At 37.7% G+C, this 13,940-nt stretch overlaps 1 protein-coding gene across 9 annotated transcripts in view; it reads left to right on the top strand.

The window, feature by feature from the left end:
• The window catches only part of Bnc2 (basonuclin zinc finger protein 2), a 429,028-nt gene that overhangs the window by 1,099 nt on the left and 413,989 nt on the right, over positions 1 to 13,940 (top strand). The window contains exon 2 of one of the 9 annotated variants that reach the window (XM_021252874.2): positions 13,430 to 13,516. The exons of the other annotated variants lie outside the window; for them this stretch is intronic. Coding sequence (XP_021108533.1) covers positions 13,457 to 13,516 — 60 coding nt within the window. The 5' untranslated portion in view covers positions 13,430 to 13,456. The remainder of the gene's footprint in view (positions 1 to 13,429; positions 13,517 to 13,940) is intronic. 9 annotated transcript variants of the gene reach the window in all.

Genomic DNA, 13,940 nt, shown 5'->3' on the forward strand with positions numbered 1-13,940 from the left:
CAAGTTCGGGCGGGCTGGCGGCGGAGCGCGGCCTCCAAGCGCGGCCTCCGAGCCGGGGGCGCGGGTCGGGCTGGGAAAGGCGAGCCTGCCGGGCCATGCGTGCACCCCGAGCGTGTGCGCCGCCCGCCGCTCCGAGGGTCCGGTTTGTTCCCTTAGTTCACTGACTAGAGGATGAGACGGGCCGGGAGAGGACGAAGTTTTTGAGAATAACACTGGGTGAAGTCTCCCGCGGGGTGAGGCTGCGGTGAGCGAGTCCAGAGCGAGGGATGGAGCGGGGCGCACGCGGAGCGGACTGTGGCGCGTCCAGGCGCCACCTTCCCGGGAGCCTGTGACGCCCGGCCGGCCGGCCGGCCGCTCCGGGGAAGGACCGTGAGGACGGGCCCAACCGCTCCGGCCCGAGGTCGCTTCCACTCCGCGTTGCTGCTGTCACCCCACCAGGGTCTGATGTGCGGAGTGTCTGTGTAGACGGATAAATAAGAAAAAACTCAGTAGCGGGTTGGCATATTTTTCTTCCTTTCGCCCTAACGTGACATCTCTTGTTCCAGTGATCAAAGTCACAACTGGAGTGTAGGAGATGCGACTGTCAAACGCAGGCACGAAAAAAACAAAACAAAACAAAAAAAGCACAAAAAACAAAACCCAAGCAGGACTGTGGTTACAGTTACGCTGACAGAAATTAAAGTGGTTTTGAAAGCAACATGCGATTTATGATAGTTCCCATTTACTCTAGAGTCAAGCTGTTGTAAAACTGATGCACAAAAGACATCATAAAATAATCCCGTGTACCTAGGATTAAAGTGGCAGAAAATGACTTGTTTCATTATTTTTATGTACTTCGTGGAGAGTTGCAGTTGTTGGAAACTGTTGAAGTGAAGCATCAAAACAAAATATTAAATATATCTGTTTAGAGCTGGAGCAATTTTCCTCTAATGGCGTTTTACACAGGAACGTTGTAAAAGCGAGGTACAGGTATTATTCCTCTTTTTTCCCCCTAGCCAGTATTCCTATTTGTCTACACATCTATTCCCATACACTGGTCACTTTGAACAGTGGCTAACTTGTTTGTCACCCACTGTTTTCTGCAGTTTCAGATGTTAGTGTGCTTACCTACATGCTTTATAAAGTGGAATTTCAGGCACTATTAGTGTGTCTGATCTGAAGATGTACTTGAGCAGTGAGACCTTGTACAAGTTAATAGAACTTCCTTTTATCCTTTAGACTCTCACACACACAAATCCCTTATTAGAGGGTATTTGCGTTTTATATCATATTTGTAGCTTTTTCACTTAAACTGTTTAGTCTTAATGAAGTTCTTAGTTGTAGCTTTCTGTTCTTGGAGAGCAGTACATTTAAAATCCAGATTGCTAATTATTGAAGTACAGGAGTATCTTCACCTGGGGAAAGTAATACTAAGCCTGAATGTGAACTTTAAGAGTGTCTCGTGAGAAAGATCTGAAAAGGGTTTCCCCACACCTCGAGAATATTAAGTTGGGTTGTGTTTGCGTGTAAAACTTTTGAATAAGGACAAACACCACATGATTTTTAAAAAAATATTAAGAAAATAATAATAGCAGTAGTACATCCCTAATACTCAAGTTTTTCCCTCCTACCTGAGGTGTAAGATACCTGTCAGGCAGGGATATGTGATTACAAAAAGAAGCAGACAAAAGCAGAGCTGACTATTGCTATATTAAAATGTAAGTGTTACAGTTTGAATTTTCAAGTGAGAGTTTTTGAGTTCAGTGCTTTACATAACATTTTGTCCTAATCTTGCTTGCTGTCAGGGATGTTTCATGGTTGTGCAATTGCTGCAGTCAAGAATGCCAATTTGCATTCCAGGAGTGTCATTTGATTACTTTTATCTGCACAGCTCCAAGACCGGCCCAGACCTCTCGTTTCATCTTGCCATGTCACGAGTCAATGCTGTGTCGTCTTTTCAAAAATCTGCCTGATTTAGACAAGAAAGAAAAAGTACTTTCATGTTGCAGCCGCAGTCCCCTGCTAACTTGTCAGCAGCAGGATATGATTCACTTGGGCCCAGAAGAATGGAACAGAGAGGCGGTTAGGCGGCTCAATAAAGCCCACGGACAGGTAGTGTGTGACATCCCTAGAGAGCTGCAGTTAATGAAGAACAGGTCTGCTGAGTTCTCCACAGGCTGACCTGGTGCTGTCCCCACAGTTTTCTCATTTGATCTTTCCCAGCAAATTGATCTTTTCTTGTATTTTTTTGCCTTCCAAGTTAGTCCTTGTGGGACTGAAATTAGCAGAGCAACTTAAGTTGGATAATACAGCTGTTCAGAAAAGAAGAAATTGGACACTGGTGCAAAAGGGGTGGGGGTAGGGGTAGGGGGAGCTGTTCTTTTTGTTATTGTTCTTGAGAATATTTCTTGTATTAAGAGAGTCCACAATAGGTTGATGACTTGAAGTTAGTGGTTTCCTTTACATTTAGAGTTAAGGTTTAGCAGTATTTTAAATATTCTGTAAGTATTTGAAAGATGGCCTGAGTGTGTACGAGGAGTTGGATTTGGCATTGTTTATATTCACTTGTTAGAAGTGATTTGGCAGTGGACTATGTAGTTTTTATGGCTGTTGTAGGATGGGCTAAATATCAATGGCATGCTTCAACTATATTATTTATAGGCTTCTAAATAACTACAATCCCCAAATATCCAATACTGAATTGAAAAAAAGATTAAACAATAAAAAAAGTCATTACCAGTGTTGTACATAAATATTATGGTACATGAAAATGTTTTCTACAAATTACCACCAGGATCTTTGTTTTATATCAACTCTGCAGATGACCCTGTTAACAGACTGGAGTTTTTCTGTAAAATTTTGTGTTTAAATGTAGGCTTTCGGAATTGAGCTTAGATCACAAGTTTGAATTTCTGTGGATGCTCACCCATTTTTTTGAGATTAAAATTAATTTTAAAGTGGGTAAATCTAACTTGGGAATGTATACTTAGTTTAAATTGGTTAAAGTTTCACTGTAGAATTTTGTACATAAAGGTTAGCTTGGAAGCAATTAATAGATTCTTAACTTGATGCATATATAAGGAGCAATACTTTCTGCATTCCAGCACAGATGGTCTCATTTACCATCTACATCCTGACAAGAAACAGAGTTAAAACATTTCTCCTGGAAAGGGAGGCAGCCTCCTCAAATCTTTCCTGTTGGACAGGAATTATATAGGATCATTGGTTAGTAAACTCCTCTCTGAAGAGCTAGAGGGAGCCTCATGATTTTATTAGATACACTTATGGTTGAAGAAAAGCACTCTAGCATTCAGAAGGTTGCACGTGAAGATTAGGTAATAAATACTGGTTTAGAGTTTAGACTTAGGGTGCTGTTATGTTTGCTGTTTTTTTAGCAATGACAGAGCCTCAGAACTTTTTATAAGAACATTCAAGGAGTCACCTAAGCTTTCTAGGGTTCTACTTTCAGGTGATTTCAAGATTAGGCAAAATATAACCAAATGTATTTTAAATGTTTTGGTTTGTCTGACTACTGTTTGTCATTTTTGTCAACTGAAGGGGCTTTCTCATGTTTAGAGGCCAATCCAAAGTTTTATTAGAAGTAATTTCGTACCAAATCACTGAGAAGGGGAATATCTTATTAGTTGATTCAGGATAACTCCTTTTCTGTAGAGGGTGGTTTTGAAATAGTTCTATGTAACTGGTATATTGTGAAGAAAAAATTCCTTCAACATAAATGCTTTATGTTGCAAGTATGTATAGCTAGCCATTTATGAGGCTGATATATTAAGAATCAATGAATAAATTAAATTTAAAGTATAGGACTTAGTTTTAAATTCGATATTTGTCATTTATCAGTCTTTTCATTAAAATTTGTGATGTGTTTATATTAAAGTCATTGATCATAATTGCTCTTTAATATTTATATACTAGCTTTTAGGAGCATTACCTTGGACAAATTTATTTACCATTTAAGTAAATAATATAATCCAGTGAGATAATACTCAGATTTGTCTTTTTTAGTCTCTTGCACAGTAGTTCTCATTATGTTGCCAGCCAGTAAAAGTCTTTATTTGTTGCTTATTAGAACCCTCAGTGCACTCAAAAGTTCAGCTATAATTTAATTTGGTTATTCAAGGGCCTCCCTTGTTTTGGAACATGTTCTCACTATTCCTTTACCATTTGTGAACCTATGTTCTAACTCATGTGTATGCCTAAGGAGATTATGGATATCTCATTTTTTAAGTTTTTGCCCAGCAGTGACAACTTTGTTGTTTTTTTTTTTTTGGTACCAGGGATCGAACTCGGGACCTTGCGCTTGCGAGGCAGGCGCAGGAACCACTGAGCTAAATCCCCGGCCTTAACTTTCAAAAGATCTGTAGGTAACAGTGTGCTTTTTGCTCTTTTTTTCCCTTGACAACCTGGAGCTTTCTTTTTCTTTCTGTATTTGTGATTTACATTTTTTGCTATAGTTAAAATCAGCCCCGCAAGGAATACAACCTTGTCTTAAGGTATAGTGAGAAGAGCACTAAAAAAAGTTAAGTAATAAGAATGTACTTAAGGCCATTTCATAGTTGTAGTCACTTGAAATTACAAAATGTTTGTCTTTTACTTTCCAAATTGCTAGCGTGATAAATTTAGCTTCTGTCTAGTAACTACTAGGAGTTTTGCAGAGTGGAAGGTGGCTTGAGAATTTTGGCTGTATTTGTAACAAATCATACTCACTAAAGATGAAAAGAACTCTTACATTAGGAATTCTTGTGTAAGAAAGGCAGAACGCGGAGCTGCTGAATGAGTCACTGATGCGTAGCTTACTAGTGAGAATCCCACCCGCCCAGCCTTCTAGATACAATATTTAATAGTTGTCAAAATGTACAGTATTGTCTTGGAACTTGAAGTTCATGAGTTCATAGTCTCCACTTTTTTGTCTTTAGTACAGAGATGTAAGGAACCACACAAAACATTTTTCTCTTATTATGACCTTACATTTGCCAAAGTGCCCCATGCTGAAATTCCTTTTCAGTATCTTTTTTTTTCAGTCCAAAGCCAGACGTGTACTCAGACACAAAAGCCTCTGTGTATAGCAAGCTGTTTTAAATATTGTGACTCGACGATGTGCTGTCCTTTCTCTGCTTGAGCCAGGGCGCTCTGCTCAGTGTCTGTGGATTACCAAGCTCCTTCTTTATTGTACCTCTTGTCAGCTATTCCTATTCATTTAACCTTTCATTAGTGTCTGTGCAGCTTCACTGTCTGGAAAGGGAAGGAAAAACCAAAAGGCCCCACTGTCACAGTTATTAGATTTCTCCGTTACATCCCAGCAACCATAAAGAAGTAAGAATTGACACCATTGTCGTGCGTGCTGCTGTCCTGGGGTGCAGCTCTTCTGGCATGTCAGGGACATGTGCCACATGTTGATGTGCATCCCAGGGATAATGCACAACATGGGGGATAGGCCGGCACCTCAGTAATGAGCTTTGGAGGAGTTAACTGCAGAGCCCCACGGTTAGTGGAGAAATTTTGCTGAGCAGGCCAAGCAGAGAAGAGTTGAGGGTGCCAAGCTTGTCCATCACATTGTATTCATCTAAACTTCATCTGAGGGAAAATTGAATGCATTTGATGGCAATAAGAAGTCTTACTTTCTTTTTTTAATCTCACAGAGAATAAAAGTGATCTATCTAGTGAATGTTGAGTGTATTAGGGTTATTTTTTTGTATTGACCGAATCACGTTTGTAAACAGTTCTGTTACTGATTATCTTAATTTTTACACCATTAGGAAATAATTGGAAGGTATTTCAAAGATGTTTGTATATTTAAAAATCTTTAAAAAGAACAGCATGTTAATTTTCCTAGAGCACTGTTTCTCCCTTTTTGATTTCCCTTTAGCAGCACCTGGCATTATCGCCTGGCTTTTTATAGATTCATTTTGCCTTGTTACCTTGACGCAAAGGAGGAAAAGGATGCTAATCGGGTACAGATACAAGTATTCCAAATTCAGGATTGGAAAATATTTCAATCTCTTAGAAGATTAATAGAATGTAAATAATTCTCAACACATTTGAATAGAAGACAGTAAATTTAATGCCTTTTCTCTTTCTCTAAAAGTTTGTATTTTTAACTAGGAAAATCTTCGTTTCCAAGGACAAATAAAATATTTTATTTCTTTCCAATTAAAGTAATTTTTGTCAGTTTTTACAAACTTGGGCTTGCTAACAGCTATTCAGGTGTATTAATGAGAGCTGTGAGTGGCACTGTGGGCCTGTAGTCACTAGGGAGGCTGAGGTAGGAAGATCAGTGGGGCCCAAGAGTTCAAGGCCAGCCTAGGCAACATGGCGAAACCCTGTCTCAGGAAAAAACAGTGGGTGTGTATTCATATTAAAAAATACGTATGACGTATGTGTGTATGTATGTGTGACATTACCAAATCCCTGTAAGTTTGTGCATAATTTTTACTTGAGTTTTACCCAAGGCTTTTTACTTTCTTTCTTTTTAAAAAAATTTGTTTTGTACTACTGGGTATGGAACCCAGGTCTCTCACATGCTAGGCAAGTACTCCACTGGTGAGATACACCTCCATCTCAAGGCTAAGTTTTTAATAGTTGTACGTTAATTTTTCTCTTGCAAGCTGTAATGGTGTCTTATGGAAGTTACAGTGAGCTACATTGTCTTTGTGTCAGGGAAAAGAGCGGCACACACTGTCTTTCACATCCCTCGCCACAGGTAGAATTCTTTCTCCCAGGAAAACAATATTCAGTAATTGACAGCTAAGTGCCCAGTCAGCCCAGGGTGGTGCCCTGGTCTCTTGGCCAATGAGTGGAAGTACTGTGAAGGTTATATTTGGGTGAATTTGCCCTGATTCTCTCAGGTGACTTGGTACCCTTCCCACAGGCAAAAGTGTCTTACGTTTCTTCCTCCTAATATTTCTGTTTTCATTAATTTGTAGTTTGTGTTGGGAGTAGAAGAGACTTGTGAAAATGAAGGTTGTAATTTTAACCTCTCCCCCCAAATCCATCAAAACTAGAACAAAATAGTCCAGTGCAATGTGGTAAAGAGAAGAGAATACATGTCAGTAGCTATCTTCTGCTGGTGTCCTGCACCTGTTCTTGTATCGGTGGCTGGTGACTCTGCCTTGGAAGGCAGTTGTATTATTACCTGCTCAGGTATGAGAACAGCTTGTGCTAGGACTGGCTGTCCAGGCAGACCCCATTCTGTTCCACCTACTTTGAGAGTCTCCATTCGTATGTTGGCCAAAAAAGTGAGTTTGGTAGTTTCTAGGTTTTTTTGTTTTTTCCAATTTCGACATTTTATATTTTATGTATAAGACTATATAATCATAGCAATTTAATATTTTTATTAGCTTTGTTGAGATGTAATTCATATACTGTTCATTTCATGCATTTCAAATGCCCATCAGTAATACTCCCTTGTATGGATGTCCTGCCTCTTATTCATCAGTGAATGGAGATTTGGATTATTTCTACCTTTGGTTATTGTGAGTAATGCTGCTTTGAGCATTAATGTACAAGGTTTTTTTTTTTTTTTTTTTTTTTTTGGAGAGGCGTAGTCTGTTTTCTTTTAGATATACATGTAGACATGGAATTGCTTGGTCACATGGCAACTCTGTCTTTAACTTTTGAGGGACTGCCAAATAGTTTTCCAAAGCATCTGCAGCATTTTGCATTTCCACTAAGTTATGAGTCTCCCAGTCTCTCCACATCTTCTCCAACACTTACTGTCTTTTTACTTTAACCATTGAGTATCTGTGAACTAGTATGTCTCCTGTGGTTTTGATTTGCATTTCCCTGATGACTAGTGATATTAAACTTTTGTGTGTGTGCTTATTGACCATTTGTGTATCTCTGGGCAAACAGAAATGTCCCCTTTGCCAATTTTATATTTGTTTGTCTTTTGATATTTGAGTTCTAAGAGCTCTTAATATAGTCAAGATACAAGTCCTTACATAAATGTAAGATTTGCAGATGCTTTTCCCATTTGTGTGTGTGTGTGTGTGTGTGTATGTGTGTATGTGTTTATGGTATCCTTTGAAGGGCAGAAGTTTTAAATTTTGATGAACTCCAATTTACATTTTTTTTTTTTTTTTTTTTTTTTTTGAGACGGAGCCTTGCTATGTAGTTCAGGCTAGCCTTAAACTCACTGTGTAGCCCAGGGCTCAAATTCATTGAGATCTTCTGCCTCACCCTCCCAAGAGGTGGGATTATAGGAGTGCACTGCCAAACCTAGCTCCAATTTAACTGTTTTCTTTTGTTGTTCTTGCTTATGGTATGCTAAGCAAGTATCCCAAGGTCATGAAGATTTCCAGCTGTGTTTTCTTCTAAAGTATCAAGTACTGGGAGCTCCAACAGGGTAGTTTCTTCTATTTTTGATCCCTTTGGGTTAACCTTTATATTTAATGTGAAGTAGGGGTCCAAGTTCATTCTTTTGAAGGTGGATATCTTTTCCCAGCCCCATTTGTTGAGAAGATTCTTTCCCCATTCAATTGTCATGTAATCTGTAGAAAATTAATTGACCATAGATGATAGGGTTTATTTCTGGAATTTGCATTCATTTTCATTGATCTACATGTCTGTCTTTGTGCCAGAACCACACTGCTTTGATTACTGTAGCATATTAAGCTTGCAGTTGAGAAGAATTCAACCTTCCAAATTTATTCCTCTTATTCAAGATTCCTTTAGCTACTCTTGGTTCTTTTAAAGTATACTTAGAATTTTTTTGACTGTAGTAAAAAATAATAGCATAAAGCGTACCACTTTAATCATTTTAAGTGTACTGTGTAATAATATAACACAACTTACTGTACAACAGATCTTGAATTTTATATTACAAAAGCTAAAATTCTGTATCTATGAACAACAGCTTCCACTTTTCACTGTCCCTTTAGCCACTAACAACCAGTATTCTATTTTCTAAGAGTTTATATACCTTATATAAGTGGAATATTGAAATATTTTTTGTATGGTGGATTATTTCACTTAGCATCAGGCTTATTCATATTGTAGCATATTGTAGCATATGATAGAGTTTTCTTTTTCTTTTTTGGTACCGGGGATCAAACTCAGGACCTTGCGCTTGAGAGGCAGGTGGCAGAACCACTGAGCTAAATCCTCGGCCCCTACAATTTTCTTTTGTAAAGCAGAATAATATTCTATTATGTATATATACCACATTCTTTATCCATTCATCTAGAGGTGAACGTTTAAGTTTCTTGTGCCTCTCTGCTATTATGAATAATGCTGCTGTGACCATGGGTGTAGAAATAAAACTTCAAGGTCTAGCTTTCAATTCTTTTGGATAAATACCCTGAAATAAGATTGCTGGATCATAGTGTACTGTGAGTTTTTGAGGAAACTCCATACTATTTTCTGTAATAACTCCATCATTTTATATTCCTACCAACAGTGCCCAACGGTTCTAGTATCTCCATCACATCCTTACTAACTCTTGGTCCTTTTTTTTTGATAGTAGCCATTCTGACAAGTGTTAGGTGACATCTTGTGGTTTGATTTGTATTTTCTTGATTATTAGTGATGTTGAGCATCTTTTCATTTGCATGTTTTCATTTCTGTATCTTTGGAGAAATACTATCTGTTCAAGTCCCTTGCTCTTTTTTTCCCCCTTTGTTTTTTTCTTTTTGAGATGGGTTTTTCTTGATACCAGTGCTAGCCTTGAACTCCTGGGCTCAAACCATCTTTCTGTCTCAGCTTTTGAAATAGCTGGGACTATTGGCATGTGCCATTATTCCTGGCTTTTAGATCATTTCAAAATTGGATTATTTTGGGTTTTTAAAATTATCGTTAAAGGGATTCCTCATTTTTCTGGATATTAATCTCTTAGAAATGTAGTTTTATAAACACTTTTCCTGATCTATAGATTCTCTGATTCTGTTGATTTGCTTGTGTCCTACAGAAATTTTAAGTTTGATGTCTTCCATTTGTCTGTTCTTGTTTTTGTTGCCTTCAGCAGTTTACATTTAAAGCTCAGATTTATCTGATCCTCAAAGAGTAAGGGCTACATTAAGAAAGTACATTTTATTGTTTAGGTAAAAAACTCTTGGTGGTTTTCCAGGGGACACGAAATATGTCATTCGGTAGCCAAAAGATGATAGCTCCTAGTTCTCTGTGAAAAAACCTGGTTACTTTGATGTTTCTTAATTATCATTGAGTTTAAAAGCATTCTAGGTGTTCTGTATGATAACAGACACACTTCATGTCCCGGGGGATGGAATTAAGTACCTAGAAATAATTGTTTTTGGTTTTATAAATACCTCAAAAGGAAAGAAAAAAACATTACTGAGAAAATTTGTCTTGTAGACATCCCATCATGACTATAAAAATATCAACAGAGATAAAACTAAAAATTATTGTGTGATCTCCAAACCCAAAATAATTGGTCCTGTTAAGTTTTAAATAATAACTATGATCAAATCTGGTGGAGGAAGTTGGGAAACAGTCTACTTTGTAAGATTTTTAAAGTGCCCAGTTACTGAATTATAGAAATTTGAGAGCAAGTGAAAGATGAGTTTGGAGGCAGCTATGTTATATTGTTGAATTAAAGGAAATAGTTGTTCCCATAAAGTTCTATTTTTCTCTCTTTTATGCTAGTAAAGACTATTTCCAGCTAAATAATTACTTTTCTAGTATTCGGGGAGGCCTGTTTTTGGCCTTGTGCCAGTTATTTTAGACAACTTTAATTATTATTTGGCATCAACTGTTAATCAGGTGGCTCATTGGTCAAGTTTATATTTGGGGAGTATTTATTTTTAGGATTTACTTTTTTCCCTTTGAGTATTCTGTAAAGGTTTTAAAAAATCATTTATAAAAACAGGCCTACAGAGAATTGTATTTGCCAGATACATGATTTTTGGTTAAGCACAAATTTCATTGTATCAAATGATGTACTTTGTTCATATTGAACAAAATATTTTGCTAGGTGTGATGGTGCACATTTGTAATCTCAGCTACTCAGGAGTCTGTGGCAGGAGGATTGCAAATTTGGGTCCTGTCTGGGCAACTTAGTGAGACACTGAGTCAAAATAAAAAATAATTTTAAAAAAGGACTGGGAATAGCTCAATGGTAGAGTGCCCTGAACTCATGCACCAGTACCAGGGAGAAATTTTTTATGTTACTTTTCTGTTCTTTTTGTCATGTTTTGACATGTCCTTATGAGTATATTATATGTATATGGGCTGATAAAATCATGTGTAGTTAAAAGATACATTGTTAGGGGACATAAAAACCATAATTAACTGAAACAATGCAACCACAAAGAAAGGCCACTTAGTTCTCTGCCCTGTGGTATCTAATCTTGTAATGCACATTTCATTATCAGTGGAATTAGGGGAGTTCATTCTGTCAACACCTACCCCAATAGGTGTGCTTCTGCAAGTACAAAGTGATGGTTTAGATTTTTCTCTCATTCACAGTGGTGATTGGAAAGAAAACATTACATTTCTTTGAGTTGCTTTTTGATAGGCTAAAACAATTTTGCTTCAGAGTGCATTAACTAAAAGTGATGTTTTAAAAATAAATTTTTTTAAACTTGGCAATTCTGGCAGGTCTTGAGCCAGAACTTTCATGTAATAAGTGTTCTGTGTAAGAAATATGTTCACCTAAAGGACTTAAGTCTGTGTTGGGCATCAGTGCTTTGTGTGTGTCCATAGACAGCAACCAATGTCTAATAAGGCATTTTTGTCCATAGAGGGCAATGATAATTAGATTAATGAAATAGTGTGTATGTGAATTGTGTTAAGAATAGCCATGAGAAACTGGTAGTTTGAACATTCCTCGTGGAGGATAGTACAAAGCAGAATAGTGCGGTTCACTGAATTTTGAGGGGTTGGAGATGGAAGAGTTAATGCTGATGTATTCTTACACTATAATAAATAATACCTGGTACTTTTTTTTTTGTAGTTTTTAGGTATATTTATGCATGGCACAGATTAATGAATGAGTATTATTGAATGTTTTACTAGTATTGTCAAATTGTGTTTCTGGGATCAGATATGGAAATATAAATAGGACAGCAAATATTTGCTTACTATAAGTAGAGTAATTGGATGCAAATGTGTATGCAACATTAGTCATGTTTACTGACTTGATAAAACTTTAAAAATGCTTCTGAATATTGGTTCAAGTTGTACATTTGGGCATGGGGCAAGGCTCATTGCTTTATTTTCCAAGGTATAACACATTTTGGTTATTTTAGAATATAATAATTTAACCAACACTTGCGTTTCTCTGATACGCCTGTTACTCTTAGTTGCTGTGGGTGTTACTGATGAAATAAAAGTTGTGTTCTTAATAATAAGGAGTATGAAATTCATTGGCAGAAAGATTCTTATTATCTTAAAAAAAAGAATAACCATATTCCACAGTCTGCCTCTTGTCTTAACATACCTTTGAAAGACGCCTGTTTGTCTGGGGCCCCTTCATTTTGTCCACTGCCTGGGGTGGAGATGCCACGCACATAAACACACACCTGTACATGTGGCCCATGAATACAGGTGCACACCTGGATACCTCTGGGACAGGGACTGCTTGGGTATTCGTTTTGACATGAGTAACAGTTCTCTCCTTTCCAGGTAAATTTAAGTGGGAAGTCAAATAATGATACAAATTTTGCTCATTGCTTTACAGGCTCAGAATTTGAGCAGAGAATATTAGAAGTGAGGCTTTGGGGCTTCTTTCATGTAGGGAACGTCTCAGTGGCAGACACTATTGATTCCAGGGCACACTTGGACTCCTCTTTTGGACTGTGCCTGGAAGAGCATTGGCAGCCTTTATTCCTCCTGGTTTCTTTCGGGCTTCCCATTCCCCTTTCTGATTGGTAGATTTCTTTTTTTTTTTTTTAAGCTAAGTTAATATTCTGAGTCAGATATTAGTCAACTGTCCTGGGAGCTACTTCTTAAGGTGACTTTGTATCTGTTTGGTTTTCTTATGGACGTAATGCAGATGTCAGCCTCATTTCATCCTGTAAAATCTCCTGGAGGATGTCTTTCGCTGCTGCCTTGTATGTGGCATGGTTTGTGTATGGGTAGGTAAAAGTGGTGGGAGCTTGTAGGATAAGACAACAATTTTCTGGGGAAAAAGGATGTACAATACTTAAAAAAAGAGTGAGTCTAATACCTGATTGGGCAGTACCCTGATCTGAGAGTGTCTGAGAGTGGCCTTATATTATTTTGGAATAAATTGCTTTAAAAATCAGAGGGATGGGATGAATTTAAGCTCTGTATCTGTTTTCTGTGTGACAGAAAAGTTTATAAGGTACTTTTAGTTTCTCTTTTCCATTATAAAACTAGATTCTTAATAACATTTCACATTATGTGATATTCAGCATCTATTTACTGTATTTCTTTATGGGTACCCAAAAGGATTCAAGAATTAAAGCTATACTTAATTTCCTAGAATTAGTTTTTTGCTTTTATTCCTTTTTAGACACTTTAATATCAAGAAGAACTTGTTATGAGAAGACGAAAAGAGAGCATTGCACATCCCCTGACACCAGCCAGAAGGGAAATACAGGTTGTTTTCACGGTTTCTTTGTCTAGTCTAACTTATGTCCTGACAGCCATACCTCCTAGCCACGTGTAATTTTCACAGTAGTCACAGTGTATGTAGATAATGTAAAAGTTTTATTATGTATACTTACAGAGCTTGATATGTCCTACATTTTAGATTTGAAAAGGCATCCAAACAGAAAATAAAGTGAGAGGTGGGTAGTGGTGGAGAGAATGAAGAATTTATGCAGCACATGTGGAACATTGACAAAAACGTAGTCAGACAGATACATCCAGGTTCGGGGACAGCTCTCTGGTAGAGTGGAATGCCCTGCACGGGCAGGTCCAGGTCTTGATTCAGTCCTCAGCACCCAAATCAAAACAAGACCCAAATGTTGGCAAACAAAGGGCCAGTTAAAGTAAGTGTCACATTTTCAGGCTTTTTAAGG

Source organism: Heterocephalus glaber, unplaced genomic scaffold (genome assembly GCF_053883595.1).
Source record: "Heterocephalus glaber isolate CG9 unplaced genomic scaffold, H.glaber_assembly_v1.0 deba00001481, whole genome shotgun sequence".
Classification (NCBI taxonomy): domain Eukaryota; kingdom Metazoa; phylum Chordata; class Mammalia; order Rodentia; family Bathyergidae; genus Heterocephalus; species Heterocephalus glaber.